This window comes from Bacillus rossius, chromosome 1, assembly GCF_032445375.1.
Source record: "Bacillus rossius redtenbacheri isolate Brsri chromosome 1, Brsri_v3, whole genome shotgun sequence".
Classification (NCBI taxonomy): domain Eukaryota; kingdom Metazoa; phylum Arthropoda; class Insecta; order Phasmatodea; family Bacillidae; genus Bacillus; species Bacillus rossius.
In genome coordinates, this window is record NC_086330.1 from 281,240,129 (window position 1) to 281,264,883 (window position 24,755).

Sequence of the window (24,755 nt, forward strand, 5' to 3'; positions counted from 1 at the left end):
CCCCCTTTTCTGGACGATAGGGTGTACTGTGTATAATTCATTGTATGTTGTGGAAGCCGACGCAGGCGACCAATTGAACTGTTTGGACATTCAGGTCAATTAAAGTTTTCTTGTTAAAATACCGACATTTTCAATGAATAGTCTAGCCCCATCCCTCACCCCTCTAGCTATTCACCAACACCAGTGGACCGCACTTCCGAACATCCGTGCATTCACCGTCAAGAGGATGTGAATCCTGCCGCAAGACCAGCTCGACCTTCTCTACAGGATACCTGGCTCTCACCCAAGAGGGCTCGGTGCGAGAGAAGAGAGAGGATCAGGTTTCAAAGCATTTGTGCTGAGATCCAATCTTCAGGAAACACAGTTAAAGTGCATGAGTGGAAGGATTCGGGCAATAATAGCACCTCCTGATGTCACTATTGAGGCTGTGCATAATATTAACGCTTTGGGTCTCAACTAGACGCCCTTGAAGCGGCCGTCAATACTCTATGCAACGAATTCTTACAGTCAGATCCTCTTCCCGAGGAGTTTGAACAAAGCGTCCTTTCTGCTAAACATGATATTTTTTTCACCTTGTTGTCTGAAACATGTTGCCTTGTTAATTCCTTCCTCACTCGACATGTTGTGCAAAGTGAACCTAGTCCACCTGGAGCTGATAGTCCTGTGAAAGTAAGACTTCCGAAAATTAATATGCCCGAATTTTCGGGACAGTGGGAGGAATGGCCCATGTTTTCTCAACTCTATCAGGCTTCCATTCAAGGTAACAACTCATCGGCAGATGTTGAGAAATTTCAGTATTTGGTGGGCTGTCTCAAAAGAGAAGCATTGCAAGTTGTGAGAAATCTCCCTATTACGTCAGAAAACTATTCTGTAGCTTGGGAACTGCTGACCAATCAGTATCATAATCTCATAAAATTAACAACATTATACATAAACAGGATCCTTTACTTACCCCCTGTGAACACAGCTTATCTGAAATCGTTGCGGCATTTCGTGAATACCTTCAACGAAAATGCTTGAGCCTTGACATCACTACAGATAATCCACTGCTTGCAATTATCCTCATAAGAAAGTTAGATTTGGAAATTTGCACAAAGTTTGAAACTTCTCGTGCAGGGCGTAACAACACAATACCCAAGGTATTGGAAGTGATAGATTTTCTCCAAGCGAGGGTCTCCACCATGGACTGTGCAGGTTTTGCAGGGACCCGGCCTGGTACCGGTCAAACAACACATCGAACAAACCATTTCAAACCATCCTACTCTTCCCACCCACCTAAATCTGTATTTGTTGCCAGTTCTGAACCCCAAATGCCAAGGCCTTGTGTGGTTTGCCAGCAAACATGTCATTCTATTTATTGATGTCCTGATTTTGTCAATTCTTCACTATCAGACAGACGTGCGATTACACGACACAAGAAACTCTGTTTTAATTGTCTTGGAACGTCTCATGCGGCAGCCTCTTGCTTGTCAACACAAACTTGTTTCCGATGTAAACAGAAGCATCTTACATTGCTTCATATTGATGGTCAGACTGATGTTGAAGGTGTAAACCAGAGTTCAGATGGTATTCACAAGGCCTCTGAACAATTTGTCGGTGTCTCGTCAGCTAAAGGTCGCACTTACGTTTTACTGTCCACTGCCTTGGTTATTGTTTATGATTCAGATAATCGTCCCCACGTGAAGCGTTGTCTTATGGACAATGCTGCCCAAGCATCATTTATTACTGAGCCGGCTGCTAAGAGTCTGTCCGTGCCTATCCAGAAGGTCAGAGAAAGGGTGTTTGGATTATCTCAAGGAGCAGTCCAATTGACTGGAATTATTGAGTGTACACTTCAGTCATCAGTAAAATCAAACTGTACATTCTACCACTCACTCTATGTTGTATCCAAGATCACAAATAACCTACCACGAACGACAGTTGATCCATGCGTTCATTCTCGGTTAGGTTCCCTAGCATTGGCAGATCCTCATTTTGATAAGCCTGGTCCTGTTGATATACTACTGGGTGCCGATGTATATGCGCAGGTCTGCATGAGTGGGCGCGTGGATTTAGGTGACCACATGCCTGTTGTACTTAGTCCAAACTTGGATGGATGCTTCTGGGTGAATACCCTGAATTACAAGTGACTCCGAATTTGGGGCTTGTATCCATGTTTGTAGGGTTAGACAGTTCTCTTGATCTCATCCTGAAGCAATTCTGGGAAACAGAGGAACCACCTAGTGTGATGTCAAAACAACCAACTGAGGATTATTGTGAAACCCACTTCGCAACCACACACTCGTGAGAAGAGTCTGGTAAATACAAGGTCCGGTTTCCTTTAAACCCTCAAGCACAACCTCTTGGTAATTCTCATGTTAATGCTGAAAACAGATTCTATGCTTTAGAAAGAAAATTAGCAGCCCAACCCACTGTGAAGAGTATGTACCAAGAGTTTATGGACGATTACATTGCTTCCGGGCATATGGAACCTTCTCGCTATTCAACCCAGGGTCGGGAGGATCAAAGACATCCCAGTTGTGTCATCCCTCATCATGGAGTGTTAAAAATGTCCAGCTCTACTACTAAATTACGGGTGGTTTTCGATGAGAGCGCTAAAACTTCAAATGGAGTGTCGTTGAATGACATATTACTTACTGGACCAAAGTTACAAAATGATATATGTGAGGTTATTTTAAGATTCAGGCTGTACAGTGTGAAATAAGACAAATGTACTGGCAAATATTGATCCACGAAGAGGACAGGCCATATCAGCTGATCTTATGGCGTACTGATCCCTCTCTTCCACTATCGGTTTTTCAGCTGAACACTGTAACATATGGGTTATCGCCTTCACCATTCCTCGCCATTCGGACCCTACACCAGCTGGCATCTGATGAGGGTACCAAGTTTCCTCTAGCTCAAAATGCTCTCTTGAATCACATTTTCGTTGATGATATCGTCACAGGTGCTCCTTCACTGGAGGTAGCCCGCTTGTTAAAGGCTCAGTTGATTGAACTCTTAAGTCTAGGAGTTTTCGAACTCCGAAAATGGTGTAGCAACCAGCCTCATCTTTTGGATGATGTTCCTGAACTACATCGCGAAACTCCAAAATTGTTGAATTTGTCATGTGAACCAGTTGTCAACATTCTTGGTTTACAGTGGAATCCTGAAAGGGATGTTTTCTCCTATTGCCTTTCTATTAGCACTGGTGTTGCAACAAAACGATTTGTCTTATCACAGATAGCTCGGATATACGACCCTATAGGCTGGTTGTCACCTGTCGTAGTGTGGGCAAAAATCCTGTTGCAGTGGCTGTGGACCCAAGGGTTGGGTGAAGTAGTGACGTTTACACATCAGACTCTTCGGATGGAACAGTCAGTGGCGTTGAAGAACTGAGGTAGTGCTTGGAACGTCAGTGGTAAGTGGTCAATGTTTTCTGCTTTTCTCTACCTGCTGTGAAAGGTCGCCGTATCTGCTTATACCCCCTCCTCAACCACCCGACCCCCCACACATGTTGCAGTCCCTACTCCTCATGTGTGACGTAGTCAAGCTCGGAGTTATATTGCACCTATTGTATGTCCCCCCTCAGTGTTGGAAACATTTGGCGTCCTGTGAAAACCCAGTCGATTGTGCTACTCGTGGGTTATTGCCTTCAGAGTTTGTGGCTCATGACCTGTGGTGGCATGGACCTGAATGGTTGGTTGACCATCATGATCAGTGGCCTGTGTCTGCTATGACCCATGATGCCAATGAAGTTCCAGAACTAAAGGCATCGTCATTTGTTTTGGTGAACACCAATGAACCTCCTGAAGAATTTTCAGTGTTCCGGAAACTGTCGTCTTGGCCTAAACTGGTTTGAGTTATTGCCTATGTACTTCGGTTTACCAACAACTGTCGCAAACATCATAACTCTGGAAATTTATCCACAGCAGAATTGAAACTAGCAACACTTCACATATGTGTTTTCAACGTGAATGTTTTCATAAAGAGTTCAGACAGCTACAGGGGCAGGAAAATTGTTCCATGCGACTACAGCGTTTGGCTCCCTTTTTGGATGAACAGGATGTTATCAGGGTGGGCGGACGGTTGTCTAAAGCAGATTTTGGATTTTCAGCTAAACACCCTATTATCTTGCCTAAGGACCATCCTGCTGTTGAAGCCTTGGTGGATCATTACCATCTGAAGCATTTGCATGCCCCACCGCAACTCCTTCAGTTCCTGTTATTGCACCAGTTCTGGGTTTTGTCAGCCCGGTCTCTGATTTGATCCAGAGTGTTCAAATGTAATTGCTGTTTTCAATGTTGGCCTGTCAATAAATCCCCCCTGATGGCTGATTTACCTGCTGCACGTGTCACACCAGCTGGCGCATTTGAGCGGGCTGGGATGGACTATGCTGGTCCACTCTATATCCGAACCAAAAAGCTGCCCAGAAGGCCTATCTCTGCATTTTCATATGTTTTGTCACAAAAGCTGTGCACTTAGAGGTGGTTACAGACCTGACTTCAGATAGTTTTGTTGCTGCTCTCACTCGATTTGTGTCAAGACAAGGTCTATGCTCTCATTTGTACTCTGATTATGGCACAAATTTTATCGGTGCTTCGAGCAAGCTGGGCGAGGTTTTTAAACAGTTTCTTAAATCCCCCTTAGTGGAAAGCTTCGCTATGTTGCATGAGATCACCTTTCATTTTTTGCCACCTGCCTCTCCTCACCAAGGAGGACTCTGGGAAGCTGCGTTCAAATCAGCAAAATACCATCTAAGGCGAATCATTGGCAGCCAAGTGTTGACTCTTGAGGAATTGATGATGCTCACTACTCGAGTCGAGGCTGTTCCTAATTCTAGGCCTCTCACTCCCGTTTCTTCTGACTCGCATGACATGGCTGCCTTACCCCTGGTCATTTTCTAAGTGGTCGGCCTCTGGTCTCGCTGCCCAAGCCTTACGAGAAGAATGGAGATAGCGATCTTTGTTTATCTCGGAGATGGAAAATGGTATGTGCACTTGCCAACCAGTTTTGGACACGGTGGTATCAAGAGTAATTACATCAGCTGCAGCCTCGGGGTAAATGGCACACGACACAGCCTGGTCTTCAGGTGGGAGAGCTAGTCCTGGTGGGAGAAGAGCGTGTCCCACCCCTGTCATGGTGTCTAGCGAGTCGTCAAACTCCACCCTGGAAATGATGGCATCACAAGAGTGGTAGACGTACGCACACAGAAAGGAGAACTGCGGCGTCCGGTACATAAGTTGTATCGTCTCCCACAACAATAGTGATGGTGCATCAAGTGACATACCATACTGTATATAGTGTAAATTGTGTTATGATTATGCTGGAGACCTCAGCCGGTCTCGGCGGGCGGTAATGTTCGGTAAAATAATACACGTGTTGTGCTTATCGTGGGATTCGGCGTATGGATACTACTTCTGCAAGTAGTCATCTGGCAACACTGTCCGTTGGTAGAGCAGTGGACTTCAAGATGGCGCTGTGGTAAGCTGCTTGGTAATTTTGTCGGTGATCTGGCACAGTTTTTAAGTAATATATACACAACACCCAGAATAACATGTTTTTAAATTTTTTCTCAAAAATGTTTACAAAATTAGGGGGGCGTATACGCGGGCGGGGCCTTTACGCGAGCAATTACGGTATATCAGTCTGACGATTATGCGCGTGCGAAAATTATGCGATTAAACAAGGTATTTGAACATTTAATATTTGTAACATAACAGAAACTGACCCTTCAACTTCAATATGTATTTTTTGCCATATTTTGAGAGTATTGTATTAATGTATGTCAGCTATAGTTATAAAGGTACAAGTTAATTGTGCCCTATCAGGTATATATTAGTATTTCACTTGTAAATGTTTTGAATTATAGTTTAGGATTTTTTTTTTTTTTCCCCCATTCTATAAATTTGTTCTAGTCCTTTATTACATGTTTTCAATTTGTTGACTAGTCTACAGTTTGTTCAAAAGTTCCCCCCCCCCCCCCCCCCCCTCTTTCTTCAATAAATTTACACTTACAATAGCTTACAATCAATTCTAAGGTTTCTAGAACATCTGATGTTTTTTCAGTGAAGGACAGAAAGGAAGGCAGATGTGTGCCATTGTGGCGCTGAACTTGTAGAAAGTTTATCGATAAGAGACACTGGCATGTTCTTAATGTATGTATCCTTAAGATGGGAAAAAACGGCAGGTGTTAGTGCAATGATATTCTTCTGTAAATAAAATGGAGTAGAATGTTCACTGGAGGTTATTTTCTAAGCCAATAAAAGTTACTACACAGTTATGTAATTTACTTAAGTGCAGGATGGTACTGTAAATTCTAAATGTCAAGTGTATTGTGTATGGCTATTAGGTAAGAACGTGTTTGCAATTGTTATAGAAATGAATTTGTTATATTATGGCACAAAGTGGTGTTAATTTTTTTTGAAAGTGGTGTTTTTCTCTAGTTATTTTGCACATTTACTAGAAATGTGCTGAGACAAGAAAACTTTAGCCAAGTTGAGCCACTAGCTTCAGCTTGACTTGACTAGAAAGTTGTACGCAACCTGGCGAGACTCAACAGTATTTTTCTTAAAATCTATTCAGTTATTATTAATGAAGATATCATTTAAGAAGCCACTCCAGTGTTTCAAGGGCACTACGCAACCCGCGTTAACCTCATAAGATTCAATGCTATTTTCATTTTGCTTATAAATTATTAACTAATATAGATTTTGAAATGATGCTTGCTTGATATGTAAGACAAGGATGCTCTTATCAAAGCCCCTTTATTCAAAAACGTGCATAAATTATGGTTCAAACCTAGACAATACACTTACATTACAGTACATTAAATAATAAAGAGTAACCTAATTTGCAGATACTCTCTAAGAATTAGATTTAACAAGTTTACATAAATTAAACTCAAATAATATGAGTCACACCAGAGACTGTTCGTCACTTGTTGACTGCTCCAGTGGCGAGTTATACACAAAAAATGGGGAGGTCATCATTACGTTACACAATACTCTAATTAATTTAGGCCGCAAGGGAGACACTCTCAAATGTATTAACGTAATTTCACACGTGAGTGACCCGGGCACTCCTGCATCGCACTTACCTTAGGCTGGGTTTTTAATAAAAAGTGGCGTTACTATTAAATTGTGTCCGATTTCTAATGAATTGGGGTCTAGGTGGCTGATTAATTAAGACATGGTTCTGGGTTCTACCTGGTCCTCAGAGGCTCGCCTGACTCGGGTGGGCCATGGCTAGGGGTGCGTTCCGTTAGCGGGGTCGGATACTGGCGGTTGCAGGTCGGGCTTTGGGGTGGCCTTCGGTTGGACGACGTCATACAAGAACAAATATTTTAATTTTCAACTTTAAACAATTGTGAATTACTGCAATATTGTTTGGATTTATCATTTTCCCGGTGTGAGGTAACGAAGTTTTAGTTAATATAAAAAATCGTGAACATTTTGTTTAACAATGTTTCTACTGTAGCTTTCAGCTTGGAACTAATGTTTGCGGTGCTGACGTCTTGGGTGCGAAAATAAGGCGACTTCCAATTTTCTCATCTCTCGTTTATGTAAAAATGGTCGCCTTATATTCGGACCAACACTGTATTTACATGGCTGTGTTTTATTTCTCGTGGTGGTTCCAAGAGCTTCGGTTTTCACCAGCTTCTAATGTAATTTCCAAAATATTTATACATTCTTACTAACATAACCGCAATGTATTTTTAAAAGGTTCATTTCAAGAAAAAAATCAAACCAAAATCGTCCTACATTAAACCAACTTGTTTCAAAGGCCAGACGGTAAACGTAAACACGAAACACAACGCCATTTCCAAACGAATATAGTTAGCAGGAATGCCGACTACTACCGTATTTTTGATGAACGGTTGCAATTGTTTACAAAACCGTTAAAATTAACTGTTTCAAATATTTTATTCAATGATAACCTATTTATATACTCATTTCGAGTATTGATGTTAATCACGGAGTTTTTCTGGTCATATATGTTTGAAGTACAATGAAATTAATTTCCCATGCTACGTTTTTTTTAAATCCAAATTTTTCCATTGTGGTAACCAAAAGGAAAAAGAATAGATAACAATTATTAAATATTATTATATATGAAATAAATATTCATGTCCTCAATAACTCTTAAAAATACTAAGTTTTTTTTTTTTTTGTGGTTTCATTCACAGAAAATATCTTGTATAAACTAAATATAAGAAAACCTGCCATTGTTCAGTATGGTAACATATAAAAAAAATATATATATTACAACTATTCGACTTTGAAACTATTCAGATTCTATTCAAAAAATTTTACTATTTGATTTGAAAATATTCGACCATCAAAATCCACTATTCGCACACCCCTATATTTTGATGTATGCAGGAACTTCTTAAGCGAGTTTTATTGTAATTGGTAATTTCCAACTACTTAATCTGGATACTAACATTGTTTGTGCTTAAAAAGTTATATTTTTTAAGAAACTATTGTAATTTCCAACACACAGATTGCAACAAATGAGATATCCATATTTCTATTTTATATATGTTCAGTGCCAACTAAGGTACATATGTGTTCAGTTGTTATATGTAAAATATGAATACAATACTTTTCGTTATTTATAATCTTAATACAGATTTATTTATTTATTTATTTATTAAACACAGCAATTACAATTCTATAACAAAATTAACGCTTCACTGGTGCCCAAGATTAGCATAAACATACATATTTTACTGGCAGTGTACATAAAGATATGATTAATATATTTATAGTTACCTCTGATGTAAACCACAGAATTCGTTAAGGAAGCAAGTTTAATCAAGTGTCTTTAAGTCTTGAGGTCAATTATAGGATATCTTGTGCCAAGAGCACATAGAATATTTGGCACCACAATGAGACACAAGTTTCTCACACAATGTATTACTTAGTTTTTTTTTTTTGTAAATCACTAGATCATTCATATATCAATAAAAATTTGGATTTCCTAAAATCCTGAAAAATTCAGGTTGGTAGGAATGTGGGGAAAACCAATTTTTCTTGTTGCAAGTGATATGTGCAGTACCCGTGTGTTCTTGCTGCTAGAGGAAGGCACAGTACCTGTGTGTTCTTGTTGCAAGAATAAGGCACGGTACCTGTGTGTTCTTGTTGCACGGAGAGGGCAGGGCACGCACGGAAGCCAGCAGCTGGTCCACATGGCCGACCACAAACTCCTGGCCGTGCCGGTGGCAGAACAGGTTAGCGAGTAGCCGCAGGGCCAGCATATGGCATGCCGCAGGGGCATCTGCCCGCAGCCAGCATGCCAGGCCAGCAACAAGCCGCTCCGCGCTCGGCCCTGCACTCAGCGCCGCGTTGGGTCCCTCGCAGCGCACCGCCAGCCGCGCCACGTCCAGCACCGGAAACACCACGTCTGACGCCACACACAATAATTACTACACTGTTTTAAAGCTTAATCTTAATGGCCTAGGTGCTACTAACGCCTGAGCTAGATTACTCTGTCGTACTGTCAAGTAGTGATGCCCTATTTGATCAAATACTTTTTTTCCTAAAATCTCTATCTCTGATTAAATTCTTAAAAGAGTTCATTAAATTCGAATCTAGATCTCAAAAGAGTCACTACAACAATATATGGAAAAAAAAAAACACACACATTTAAGTTTTGAAAAAACATACATGTATGGTTAAATTTAGATGGCAGCAGATACAGACACACAGAGACAGGCAGACAGACTGACACATACACAAATGCACACAGCCAAGTATTAACAATCAATACAATAAAATAGTGTTTTTTTTTTTACTTTACTTTAGTACGTTTTGTACCGTTACGGTACATAATTGACTTACAAATTGTGCATGTGATTCATTTAATTATTTTTTTTCTAATCCATGGTTGCGGTCAAAGAAAACCATGTTTATATGTACATAATTCTTTGGAAACATCTGTTTATGAAAAGAAGTTGGTTGCTAAGGTCACTAAAAAATGTAAATGGATGTAATTAATGACGAGAAGATTGAAAGAAACATTACTAATCCTATCTGTGGGGAAATACTAAAGGAATTGTCGTAGAGTTGATTTAAGAAACAATGTTCGTATTGTAAGTTCATCCTGCTGATGTGTACTTTATTACATTTTTTTTCATGTTCTACAAGATTTAATAATTATATTCATATAAGTAACAGGCTAAAGTGAAATCGGTGATAATTTTTAACAAGAAAAACTGACAATTAAATATAATTTAAAATAAATCAAATATTTTCTGGATATGTTTTCTGTTAAAAGAAGTCAAGTCATTTTCTGCCCCAGAAGTCTCGTTAGAAAGAACTCAAGAAATGCTACCCTGAGATTAAACTATAGCCGAGGAATTAGAATAGATTTACCGTAAAAGAAATAATAATTAAAATTGATAGGTGTCATAATTAAACATAGACATCATAACTAAATATTCATTATATTTAAGAACACTTGAGTGTTATGTGTCCGACCTAATCCGTGTACATGATCAAAACTCAGTCTGGTACAGGGTAGATCCTATAAATTATATATTGTAGTGATACAATAATGGTAATTTAAATATTAGCTTTCCTACCTAGTGTAAACATAATAATAATTCTTGAATTTGTATTTATTATTTTATTATAAAATTTGTCTACGGATCTGGATACATAACAGTGTGATGTATATACTCAAGAAACATATATGCACAAGTTTGTTTTATTTTATAGCATAATGTATAATGTGGTTGTATTTTCCCCATTTACTCTGCACTTTATATCAATTTATACCCAAATATATACACTTTTTTTTAAAATATCAATAGACTTATGTGATTTACACAGCACTATAACTTATTACTAGTACCAGCAGTAGAAAGAATATTTGGATTGTAACCTAAAATATTATTTGTTAAGAATAAGCCTTGCACCAAACATTTTAAGAAAGAATGTGTAACAATATATAAGTTTCTATTAAATGTTTATTATGGGCATATTTATAGAAAATTATAAACTAACTGTAGCGTGCCCTCGCTGAAAAACCCTCAGTGTGTACAGAACCATACTGGCACCTGGAGACTAGCATACCCCCCCGCTTGCCGCCCCTCTCGTGCCTTGAGAAGAAAGGTGGACCTCTCCTTGCTGAAGTACACTGACCGCCTCCAAACTCCATCATCCCCTTCCTTCGCGAACATCCTCGCCCTACACCCCCCCTCTCTGCCAAACAGGAATGTACAAAAGGCTGGGTCCAGGCAGAAGCCCTACCGAACCTCCTGAGTTCTCACTGCCCGCGCAGAGACGCCTCGTGCCACCCTCAAAGCAAACCAGGGGGCTGGTGTGGTATTACTTATTGCAATAAACCCCTCGCCAAAGACTCCACGCCTTTCTCTGTTCATTAGGAATTTACCTCTATAGCTACCTCACTGTTAACTGTCTTCCACTGTCTTTGCCAGCGCCTGCCAACTCTTGCACCTGACTCACTCTCCACTTACACAGCAGTAAAGTGGTTACGTGGTAGCAGGAGTACCTCGCAAAACTGGCCTACCAAGAAACAGCTTGCTGCAGCTAGCTGCTGCACCCCAAGCGCTTGGGCAGTACTATATGTACTTCGGCTAAACTGGCCAGCTGGAAAAACCATCTTGAGTAAGTACAGGTGATTGGTCAGGAGCCACATGTATTTTGATTTCAGGTTTACTGTAAATCAAATACATTAGACTCCTGATTTAACGTATGCTCAAGGTTCCAAGGATTGCATTCGTAAAATCGCGACTTCATAAAATCTGAGGTGGCAGATTTTGAAATACCCTCCACACTGACAAAAAATATTGCTTTACTTTTTGAACCAAATACATCAGGTACTATTTGTGTATACTTGATCTTAATAAATAATATACCCTTTAAATAGTATGTAAATAATAGTAATGCAACGAAAAAAGTGACCTCCTGTCATAGCACATGGAATGCAAGCTGGCCTCCCCCCTACCCATATTGTCAACTCAGCGCAACACTGCCAGTCGGCCCCTCACTCACCCACCCTCCTCTGCACTGCAGCCAGATTTGGATACTTTAACTTGTTGTGCTACTGCCTCTCCCATAGCAAACATAAAAAAATCAACTATTCTGTAACAGCACGTGCAGATGCTACAGTTTTCCCCAGGACCTTTAATTTGAAAACCTGACTGGGGCTCAGTGAGCGAGTAGGTGATGATGCAGTCGAGCCTGACCCTGTGTCTGTGGGTGTGTCCGAGGCCTGGACTTTCTCACACACTCAACTATGAATCAAACAGTCCGTACCAGGGAGTATATGAGCCCTGCGCACCCCTTATACATCACAATCTACGAGTCAAGAAGCAGCACCACGTGGGCTGAGTCGCGGCGCTGGCTGCATGCACATGTATGATGTTTCGTCATTTGGCAAAGCAGTCAATGATGCCCAAATGCATGTATGACGTCAGCACTGCTACTCCGAGGAGATTGCTATTTGATTCTCGGGGCTAGCGAGTGAGTCATGAGTCGGTGAGCGAGTAGACCCACGGGCAAGTAGGACTCACTGTCCCCACCACGGAAAGAGTGCCAAGAGGGTTGGAGCTGAAAAGAGTCACTGTCTCACTGTCGCCGCCCAGATCCCAGAACGAGCGTCCCACCGCATCGCAGCTAGAGAATTGCTTTTGTCCCTGCATCAGTATGGACACCACAGTGAAAGGCCAGGCGAGTGACCAGCAATATAAATATGCCGATATTTTCGGCAGTGATGTACTATTGCAGAGCACTGATTATTTATTTCCTCACATTTGGTGTCTAACTGTAAAGTGATTTTTCAGAATTAAATCAGAGCAGGCCATTAAAGAGGTGTGAAGAGTGACAGAAAATATTAATCCTGCCAGGTAATCAAATATAGACTCATTCACCCGTACTGTGGCCAAGAGAGTAACTAAACTAAGATGCTATTGTCAAATTTATTTTCAATCAAATATAAGGCAGTAATGAGTATTGTTTCCCATGTGTTTTAAATGTTTGTTATTAACCAAAAACCTCTTTGTTGCTAGAATAGTGGCCAAATAAAAGAAGCCAGGAGTAACAGCATAGTAACATACATTAACATACTTTAAAAAAGTGAATAATTTAAGTTCATTAAGACAATGAAAGACAGAATAAGAGGTCAAACGACAAACAACATTTATAAGGAATAAAATTAAATTTAAGGATGAGCAGAAGAAAAAAACTGTTTAATGAGTATTCTATTATGTGTTGCCTTTAAGAATTCCTCATATTTATTGAAATTGGTAATTAACCTGTAAACAATATCATGTCTTATTTAAGGTACATAAAAAAGGTGGTTTATGACTGATAAAAGAAGGTATTTTTATCCCAGTACATAGTTTCAAAAATGTAGGGACAATACAGTTTATGGTTATAGCAATTATGTACAAAAATTGCATCTAGAATATGTCTTCATATCGGAAAGGGAACCTAAAAGAGTTAAGATCTTTTGTATTGGCTGTTTTTTGAAATTTATGGTTAGATACTTTGGTTTGTATCGAATTAATTTTTCACTATCTGTACTAGTAATGCAATACCAACTTGTAGATCCATATTCAAGTTCAGATCGAATCAGAGCTATGTAGAGGGATAGTATAGAATCTGGATTGGCTGCATAGAAGGTAATGAATTTAATTAGGCCAAGTACTTTTCTTGAGTGAGACACAAGGGATTCCATATATAGAAGAAAAAAAGTTTAGAATCAAGTAGGATACCAAGATCTTTCACAAAGAGGGACTTAAAGATAGGTAGGTTTCTATTTTATATTCCTACCGTGTTTTCTCACATAATCGTCACAAATTTTATACTAAAATCAAAATTTAAAAGTAGGGGTGCGACATTGATTCGAAAAAGTTTTTTTTGTTAGGTAAAGTTATTCATAAAAAACAAATCCATTCATGGAAAGTACGTTCATTTAAAAAAAAATTGCAGTATACAAGAGCACACCAAACAATTTATATTAATAAGTAATGCAACAAAAACCTTACTTCAACTTTAAATAGAAAAACAAAATCTGTGACCGAAACGCAAGCCACTTGAATCTGTGACATGAACTAACGTGTACCTATTGTCGTAGTACACACCACGAAAGAGTGCGGGCTAGGAAATGTAGTTAACTCAGCACTCGACAGAGAATGCACGTTGCATGCAATCGGCGAGATATCAATATTCGACTACGTGTGCGCGCTCTATGCGGGAAGCAACATAACCAAACATGAATGATGCCAACTAGCACTGGCTACATTTTTGTAAGTAGTACACCGCAGCGATGCAGACGAACAGATAAAGGTTACAATATTTAAAAACGTCTTTAAAAAAAAATTTACACATCAGACAAATTAGTATTTTCGTTAACTAAATAAGTGGTAAGGTCCGAATAAATATATACTTTCAAATACATTGTTTTATACGGAAAAGATACCAACACAAAGTGCTTCGAGTCTAATATCGGGACCAAAAAATATCATGCAACGTTCACGAGTTTTTTTCCCTCCAAATTTTGACGCCCTAAAATATGGATGCGACGATTATGCGATAAAACAGGGTATTTAATGGGAAATAATTTTCTAGTAAAGGTTATAATAATGGTTTTATCTTTGTTAAGATAAACTAAGTTTACCTTACCATTCTATAACTGAATCGATGTAAGACTGGAGTAGACAACGATCATGGATAGATGAGATTTTCTTGTATATTTTTAGGTTATCAGCAAAAAGAGTGACAGAATGATTTGAACCTACAGTTATGTCATCAATATAAATATTAAAAAGTAGAGGTGAAAGTGTACCACACTTTGATACACCAGAACTAACCGGATGTAGATCCGTTTGCTTTAAGTATTGATACAAAAAAATTTCTGTTGTTTAAATAGCTAGTCAGCCAGGTTATATATTTATTACATAAGCCGAATTTAGCACATTTATAAATGAGAATTTGGTGATTTACAGTGTCAAAAACTTTTGCGAAATCAAAATAACAAGCATCAACTTGACCACGAGTTATAACTTGAGAATAGTGGTAGTAGTTAGTGGTTTTACCAGTTCTAAAACCATGTTGAGAGTCAGTCAGTTGACTTTTTAAGTTAAAATTTAGATGTTTAAACATTATTATTTTGTCAAAAAAATTAACAAAACCATTTAACCGTGAAATGGGCCTGTAGTTAGAAACATTTAACTTGTTACCACTTTTATGGATAGGTATTACCTTAGGTAGCTTCCATTTGCAAGGGTACATATCATTTTCCAAAACTACTGTTAAAAATGTGTAGGACAGGAGCACGGAGTAAAGAACAACCTTTTACAATAAAATTAGGTATATCATCTGGTCCTGTTGAAGAAGGTGATTTTACAGTTTAAATACTCCAGAGAACCAGACTTTCTGTCATGTTAGTCATAGGAATGAAACAATTAGTAGAGTAGGAAGTGGGTAAATTAATTTTTGAGGGTGGAGTAACATAGACACTAGAAAAGTATTCAGCAAAACAGTTTGCAATGAGAACAGGGTTGTTTATAACTTGATCATTGACCTTGAGAGACAGTTGTTGATTGTAACCCTTCCTCATGATTCGTACGTAATTCCAGAATTTTTTTGGATTCAGTTTAATTTTGTTATTAATATTAGGCAATCAAAATTTTTTATCTCTTGATAAGAGTACTTTAGAATATCAACGAGATTGTGGAAATAAAGAATAATAGAAGGGATTTCTATTTCTTTTATATAACTTATGATAGTGTTTTTTTTCCTTCCAATTTTATTGACTTGAGTTGATAGGAGTACCAATGGAGATATTTTGCCGTAGTTTTCACCATAATAGGATAATACAAATGTATATGTATGGTTGGACAGGATGTTATTGTCAGCACGAGAGTCCCGCTGAGTTGTAGATAGGTCAGCTGTATGCAGTATGAGCTGACCGAAGACACGACTTGTCTTTATGCCTGATCATGTTTACTGTAGGCACTCACTTTTGTTACAACTTGACTATAAGACTTTTGAAAATCGTTTTGGCATTTCAACTCTGCTTTATTTGAACTAATTAATTTTTTAAGTCACAAACTTTGTTTCTCGAGTCATTTAGAAGCATTTTTAAGACTGGATTCTCACTTTTCAGTTCGTCCACTTTACTGCATAATATTTTAGTGAGATCCAATAATTCCTATAACTTACTTGTTTCCATTGTAGAAAGTATAGAGACCGCTGTTGAAGATTCCTTTCTGGTTACTCAAAACCCCTTATTTACGTTACCGTTATTTACGTTTTCACGTTATTTGAACCATTTTATTTCTGTCCCGTTTTAACCTCATTTGATGTAATGCAATGAATTCCCGTTGTTTACAACGCGCCTATTGCTTTACGCAGTATACGCCGTTCGTTCTGATAAAACTGCTTACTAACTTAATTAATCCGATTACAAAGTAATCTGATGTGTAAATCGTGTTTTAAAGACGTTTTTAAAAGTTAAAAACTTCATCTTTAACGTCTCAGGAGTCGCTTTATACCGCTTATAAAAACCGTAAGCAGCGCCAGTTTGGTTGTATTGATTCCTGTATTCCCGTATAGAGCGCGCGCACGTAGTCGAAAATTTATATCCATAGCTGGCAGACTGCATGCGCGCGCGCGCTCTGTCAACAACCGAGTTAACCCGCATGATCGTTTTGCATATAGTTACAAATCACGTTCTTGTTACGGGTTTCCTTCTTTTTTTTTTTACATTGAATAAAATGGTTTTATTGAATCACTCATTAATTTAAATTATTTAGCCTGCTTTCGCAAAGTCTACTTTTTAAATAAACTTACTTTCCATGAATAGGTTTTGTTTTTATGGATTACTTTACATATTTTTTTTGCATAATAGTATTCTCCGTTAATTCTTACCTGAGTTTTGGAATAAAAAAAGCCTCTTGTAAACATACATTTTCATTGGCTTCCGGCCGCCGCGCACATTATTCGTGCGCACGAAATAGTCCCTTGGTTACGTACCATTTGTAAGTATTTTTACACTGCCTTTTTTATAACAATTGTTATATAGCATTATAGCGTTTCACCATTAATATCCAATACAGTTTAATGTGTCAGCAAGTATTTACTTACAATTATGTTAGCAGACGCCGTGTGTAGTGAACAGTTGATGCCCGGCGCAACAATTGTATTTCGGATTCGCGCGCGCACAGTTTGTTATAGCTGACGCCGGACCGAGTTTTGTAAAGCACAGAACGGGAAAGCCTTTGAAAAGTGCACAGAAAACTATTGTGTTGAATGTTTTTAAAACATTTTCAGACAAATATCCGGATTGTCGTGTGAACGATATCGCGAGTTTAACTACGGAATTTACTAGTGTTTCGAAGAGTAGTGTGCTTCGTGCAAGGAAAGAATTATAGGACACTGGAACATTAACAACTCCCGGGAAGAAAAGGAAACTTGAGTATCCTGTTATCAAAACTTGTGATGATTTTGTGAAGACGGCTATTAGGCGTAACTAAAGTGCATAGTTTTTTCTTCGTAAATGAACCACATACGCTGAACAAAGTGCTACGGTGCTTCGTTATATTACTTCGTTATATTATTAGCACCAACTGTACTGAAGTGTGTATGTTGAAACTAGTGCTTGGCGCGCAAGATGAATTCAGCCTATCACTTGCTGACGCGGCGCAGTGATACGACGGTGTTTGTTTATTTCAAAACTCAGCTAAGAGTGAACCCACAGTCTCACCCAGGGCCGGTACAAGGTAAATTGGCGCCCTAGGCGAAAAAACCTTAATCCCCCCCCCCCCCTCCACCATCCGCCGGACACCCCCCCAAAAATATTTGCCTTGCCTCAAAATACATCACGTAAGCCTAAGATTTTGTCAACAATCAAATGTAAGCAGGCTTGTGTTTTTTTTTTTTACTTATTACAAATCATAAACAGGTCACCATGGACTAAATGATTAATTATATCAATATAAACATTCCAAACTGTTAAAAAAAAAACCATTTTCATTTAGTTTCAATAATCGTTAAACATATATGTGTCGTGCTGCGCCGCCCCCAGCTACTTGGCGCCCTAGGCAGTTGCCTAGTTCGCCTATATGGACGCGCCGGCCCTGGTCTCACCCCTAATTATAAACTTGATTTTAGAATAAAATGTGCGATGCTTATGCGATAAAAATGGTAAATTTGTTATTTTTCTTTTGTACCACTTCCTTATGCTGTGATAATTTTATTAATATTTTTATCCTTGAAAGTCAACCATGCTAAATATGGTGGCAAGTGAGAGAGTTTTCTCTACAGCAGGCCACATAGTTACCAGCCACAGAGAATTGTTGTTGCCGCACCATGTCGATGAACTCACCTTTTTCCATGACAATTTGAAATGATTTGCGAAGTGATTTATGTTAGTGCTATAGACATATAATTTTTAATTTTTGTTTTAATTTTTGCGAATCTGGTTGTGCTTCTTCAAAATAGTCTCACTTTAATTTTAGTTACTTGATTTAAACTGTGAATTATGTGACAAGTTTTTCAAAGGTGGTATGTTAAAATTTTTTAATCTATGTTATTTTAATAAATATTCCCAAATTCGATTCGAAAAAAATTCGAAACTCGTGAATTTTTTTGAAATTCGATTCGGATTCGATTCAAACTGAAAAATCACAATTCGCAGATGTCTATCAGTTATTTGGAACTCCATTAGTAAAACAAACAATGGTAAATTAGATAAGTTCAAAAAAAAAATTGGTCAAAATTATAATTTAACATTAAAATTTAAGCAATTTTGTACAGATACATTTCTTCTTGGTTCATTGTCATCAAGAACATACACATTAGATGCTTTATTTGTTAAAAATTGTTATGAAAGTAATCTTAAATGTAATTATCTCTTGGAAAACTCTGGAATTAAAATTCAGTCTCTTGATAGTCTAAATCAGTGGTTCCCAAACTGGGGGTCGCGACCCCTGGGGGGGTCGCGGATCGTTTCGAGAGGGGTTGCGAAAGGTTTCCAAAATAATTTTAAAAAGTCGAAAAATAGTCTCGAATAGAGTAACGAAAGAAAAAATGAAGTTCTGCCTAAAACAAATTAATTTACTTTAAAAGTAAATAAATACTAATTTACCATTAAACTAATTACTAAACACTAAAGACGATTGTGGTGAATTAAAAATGAAATATCTTCTCAAACTTTCAATATATCTATTTATTAATTATAGATTAATACAAAATAAATCAGCTACATAATTCTTGGCTTCTGGGCCTGCGATGTATGTTAAATCGGCTACAGTTATAAAGTTTTTAAATAAAAAAATAGCAAATATGTAAAAAAAAGGAACTGATGTGGCTTCAGTGCGACACATGTGCCTGCTTCTCGTTAACAAGTTTTTCTAGGTTTGGCTTAATTTTTGATACACAAAAAAAGATCATCTTCCACATCCAGCAGATTTCTCGCCTTGGTTTTTATATTAATCAGTGTTGAAAACCCCAGCTCGCAGAGGTAAGACGTTGCAAAGGGCATAATAATTCTGAGGGCTGCCGTAGTCAAACTCGGATATTCGGTTCTTCTATCCAGCCAGAACTTGTCCACGTCTTTGGTGCTGAAAGACAGCTGCAAAGTCTTGTCACAAGACAACTCAATAAGTTTGTCGTGGATATGTGGGCTTAGGTCCGCTTGGTTAACAGAATGCTCGTTAAAAGGGTTCAGCACCCACCTCAAATCGGTATGTTCATCTTCGGGAATGTAGTCGATGATCTGCTCTCGTAGACCCGTCAAATGTGTAACAATCAGTTTGGACAGCTCGCTGACGTCAGGAAAATCTTCATCGCGTTCATCAAGGGACGTAAGAAATTTGTGTGCCAATTCAAAGTTTTCTAAATTTTTTTTCTCAACCCTGGATGCCCACACTGCCAATTTTTTTACAAACGCATTCACTGTGTCTTGGGCAAAAATGATAGTTTTGTCTCTACCTTGCAAGGTAATATTTAGATCGTTAAGATGTTGAAATATGTCCGCCAAGTACGCAAGCTTTAATAGCCACTCCTTCTTGTCAAACAAACCAACAAAGTCTTTGTTTATAACTTGAAAAAATGCTTTAAGCTCAGTGCGCAGAGCGAACACTCGAGAGAACACCTTCCCACGTGACAACCACCTAACTTCTGTGTGCAGTAAGAGGCATTTGTATTCCGCCCCCATTTCTTCGCACAACTGTGAGAACAATCGACACTGTAATGGCCTGCTTTTTATAAAATTTACCGATTTAACGACATCGTTCAAAACTTCTTTCAGTTCGATGGGCATGTTCTTTGAAGCTAATGCCTGACGATGTAGAAAGCAATGTACCCAGACAGCCTTAGGCATAATAGCCATTAGAAGTTTCACGAAACCACTTTTTTTTACCTGTCAGTGCTTTGGCACCATCACTACAGATCGAAACACACTTTTTCCAGTCAATGTTAAGGGAAGCGGTGACAGAAATAAACAGTTTGTACATTTCCTCACCTGTTGCGTGGTCAGGCAAAGGTTTGCAAAATAATATGTCCTCCTCCACACCGTCATCATTTTCGTAGCGAACAAAACACATAAACTCTGTCAAATTAGATACATCCGTAGACTCGTCTACTTGAATAGAAAGAAATTCACTTTTCTGCAATTTTTCTTTCAACTGGTTCTTGCAGTCTTCAGCCATTTCAGTAATACGCCTCCCCACTGAATTATTTGACAATGGAACATTGGACAGTTTGCTAGCTGCCTCCGGACCAACCATTGTTGAAAGCATGTCTTGAGCGGCCGGTAGAATGAGATCTACAGCAATCATGTGTGGCTTGCCTTTCTTCGCTATTCGTAAAGCTACTTGATACGATGCTAGCAAAGCATTTTTACTCACATTATTGCTACTCAACTGAGACACCGAGTTTTTCTGACCGACTAGAACAGTTAATTTTCACTCAAAAAAGTCCACTGGCTTGTCTTTCAAACTTGAATGTTTAGTTTCCAAGTGACGAATCATCTTGGATGGTTTCATACTCTCGGCGGATAACAACTCACTGCACACAACACATTGTGGCCGATTCCCGAGCACTGTAAATCCGTACTTAATATAACAGTCATTGTACTTTCTCATCTTAGCCTTTTTTGTTTCGTTCTTATCGTGAGAAACTGAAGGCCCCACACGTTTAACAAATTTATCCATGACAGAATAAACGCAAACAATATGTGACCGAACAAAACACTATTAACGCACCAAACGACAGTTCGCTCGAGCCACTGCACTCTCCAGTGCTTTGTTTATCTCCGTTTTCCATCACGGCTTTGTGTGCCATCTTTTGGGGACAGTTTGAACTACTTCTTCACATATTTCAGCTCCGATGGCTCGGTGACTAAAAAAATATTTGTTATACACTTTTTTTTTTTTTTAATTTATAAAAAAATGTAGCACAATATTTATATGTTTTAATTAGGCATGGTCGGGCAGAGAAATTTGACTTCGGGCGGGCTCGGGCGGGTAATTGTCCAAAATTTTCGGGCTCGGGCAATCTCGGTCGGGCATCAAAATCAGTTAATGAAATAAATTTTGAACATAAAATAGCCGTACTTAAGTTTGCATTGACAAACCTGAACTGTTTTTATTTATTTACTATACCGCACTGATATGAAAGTTAAACATTAAACTAAAAAATAGAGTGCATATTAATCTTGGAAATAAAGTGCTTATTAACTAAATTGTGTTTGGGTAGCTGCTTGAAGGTTCATTGTCACTGCTGATTGACCTACACTTCCACTGGTATCCATTTTGGTAAAATAATGACATGAATTAAATAGAAACAAATCACAACCATTTTCAGCAAATGCCACGCAACTACAATGTGTGTAATTAAAGTCAGCTTATAATCCTTCTCGCGCACAGCAAGCAGCTCCACCGGCCTTGAACACTACTTTGTGACTATTGAGCAGTGAGCATCCGCCGTGCGTGCGCGCGCGTGTGTGTGTGTGTGTGTGAGAGAGAGAGGCGGGCGACCAGCTGCATCGTTAGTCAGCCAGCGAGAGTAACGGTAAATGTTGACCTTGACCACTTCCGCTTGCTGCAGGGCTCGCTCTCTTATATCTGTCTCCCCCTCCCAGAAACACACTTGCTGACCGGGCACCTTCTTTATCTTATCTCTCACGCACACTCACTTCACCGGCTGGTGCCGGGACGGCGGCGGCGTGGCATGTTCCTGCAGCTCCGCGCGTTCCAAAAAAAAGCAGCTTTGTTTACTTACGCCGTGCGGTATTGCCGTTTTCCAAGGTGCCCGATATTTTCGGGCACTGAAATACCCGCCCGGAATTTCGGGTATACTTGATACCCGAAACACTGCCCGAAATTTCGGGTACCCGACCATCCCTAGTTTTAATTTTATCACTGTACCAAAAATGTTTAAGGGGGTCGCAGCAAAAATTAGTATCCAAAAGGGGGTCGTGGAACCAAAAAGTTTGGGAACCACTGGTCTAAATCATCCACTGTAATGCACACAACCACACCAATGTCATTTTATAGAGACTAGTCAAAAATTCCAATAAATATAACTTAATACCCTTAATTAATAATAAAATAAATGTAAATAAATCAGTACAATACTTAAATTCTCTATCATAGTACAATTAGTATAGTTCACAAGGATAACATTATTTATTTTTCCAGAAGCTATCAAAGGAATGTTTGTATCTGCTGCTAGCTACAATGCTCATAATGTTTGTCTCTTGAATATTTAATTTTTTTTTCCCTTTTTTAAAATAAAAAAGAATCAGTTTAATTTTGTTTTATAACTTAAATTTCTGTGTTTACTAAAAAATTATTTTATTCTATGCTCCTGAGACTCGGATTCAAGGCACTATTTCAAGAATCAAATTTAATATTTGGGTTTGAGAAAAAGGGAATATGACACATGAACATTGATATTTTAGTATTTTCCTCTACTTCGGTGCAAAGCAGTGCTCACGTGGGTGAGTGAGAGTAAAGGCTGGTGCAGCGGTCACCTTGTGGCCAGTCCAGCATCCGCTTCAGCAGCTCCAGTGACGGCTCGTCGACTGCGGAGCCAACCTCTGCCAGCTTCACCACGGCTGCCAACTGCGCGGAGGAGATCTCGCTGCCCAGCTTGGCATTGAACTCCTGCAGCTTCTCTGGCGGCACGCAAGCACTTTCACATTACAGTGGCTGATTGCCTCCAATGTCAAGAGGGGGGATGACCAGAGAGTTTTTGGTGGAACGGAATACCCTCACTGAGTGTTTCACAGTTTCATCTCAGGAGACAAAAACACTGTTTCTTTTTCTATACTATAACTTAATAACTACTGCAGGTATGATAATTTTTTTTTTCTCAGACTCAAGTAAAAACTAGTTCTTTTTTAATTATATCCCAATGCATATGACTTTCAGTTAACTGGAAAATAACTTATCGAGAATAACGCCATTGCACATTAGGCCAAAGTTTTCTAAACAAAACAATGTCAAAAACAGGTATGGTCACTATTTAACTTAAATTGCAACATACTGAGATCGCATTGATCTCAATAAGTCACAATTCTGGCTTGAACCTAGCAGAGAGACAAAAGGGTGAGCGCAGAAGGTATTCCTATGCAATTATACAAAGGCATATGAAAAGTAGATATAACCTGTGTAGGAAACACCAAATACATTCAGGGCAACAAGAAAAGCTGCAACCATGTCAGGAGCCTCTTTCTTGTTTCTGGTTTTAGTCAGGCTCGGTTGTCAGCAGTAGCTGATCTGATGTAATCTACTAGCATGTAGTCCGTTAGGTTCAGTTTGAACTACGTGGGTGTGCGACCTCAGGGGAAAATGTAAGTTGGTTTGAGTTGTGTGTGAGGCGGTGGCCCTTACCTTAATGTAGAGTCATTTATTCTTGAATTGGTCTGTCTAAATTCCTTTTCGGCCGCAACCTTGAAAATTGTTTAGTTTGGATTAATGCATTAACGTAACTTCACTGCCAACTTCGTTTTTATTGGTAACTGTCTCCCCCTGAGACGTCGTCGCACGTATTTGATTATTTCTTATTAATGTAAATTCGTTCTGTAAATGTAACTGCACTTTGCAGTAGTTTTGTAAAACGTAAATAATGTAACGTCTTTCTTTAAATGTAACTGCACTTCGCAGTAGTTTTGTAAAACGTAAATAATGTAACTTCTTTCTTTAATTGTTTAATTGTAACTGCACTTTGCAGTAGTTTGTAAAACGTAAAATGTCTGAATTTAACTGCATACTTGGCACTGCTTTTGCTTCACGTCAACTGCGCGTTGTATGATGGGATCGCTTACGGTGTAGCCGGCTTACCTTCGAAGCTTGTTGTTAACAAGTCCGTTTTATCTAAAATCATTGTTTTTGATTTTCGTATTTAGCCTTGCCTAAATTGTATTCACTTAACCTCATCAGTAACCTAATGTTATGATTTGATGTTTGAATAAAATGTCTGTGTACCTGATACCAATACCATTTACCTTGCATACCTAATCTGCTCCATTCACGTAAACCCCAGTCCATGCCAGGTTCTGGCCTCCCATTCCAATGCTCCTAAGCTAGATAGGCTTTACAGTGTTTTATTTTGTAACAGCCATATTGTAAGTTGGTATATAGAATGAACACACTGAGCTCATGCATTCGGCGATTATTAACTTTATGGATCACTGGGTTCTACTTTTTTTAAATGTGTTCCACGCTTAGGCGAGTTCCATGACACTTACGTAAAGTATTACACGGCACGGAGTTGTAAACAGATTTCTCG

General features: G+C 38.8%; 1 protein-coding gene across 1 annotated transcript in view; it reads right to left on the minus strand.

Moving 5' to 3' along the window:
* LOC134527649 (phospholipase A-2-activating protein) overlaps window positions 1–24,755 on the minus strand; it is a 121,368-nt gene that overhangs the window by 11,764 nt on the left and 84,849 nt on the right. Inside the window, exons 11-12 of the mRNA XM_063360514.1 lie at window positions 22,996–23,139; window positions 9,113–9,387 (exon numbers count right to left, since the gene is read on the minus strand). Of these exons, the coding sequence (XP_063216584.1) occupies window positions 9,113–9,387; window positions 22,996–23,139 (419 nt within the window). The remainder of the gene's footprint in view (window positions 1–9,112; window positions 9,388–22,995; window positions 23,140–24,755) is intronic.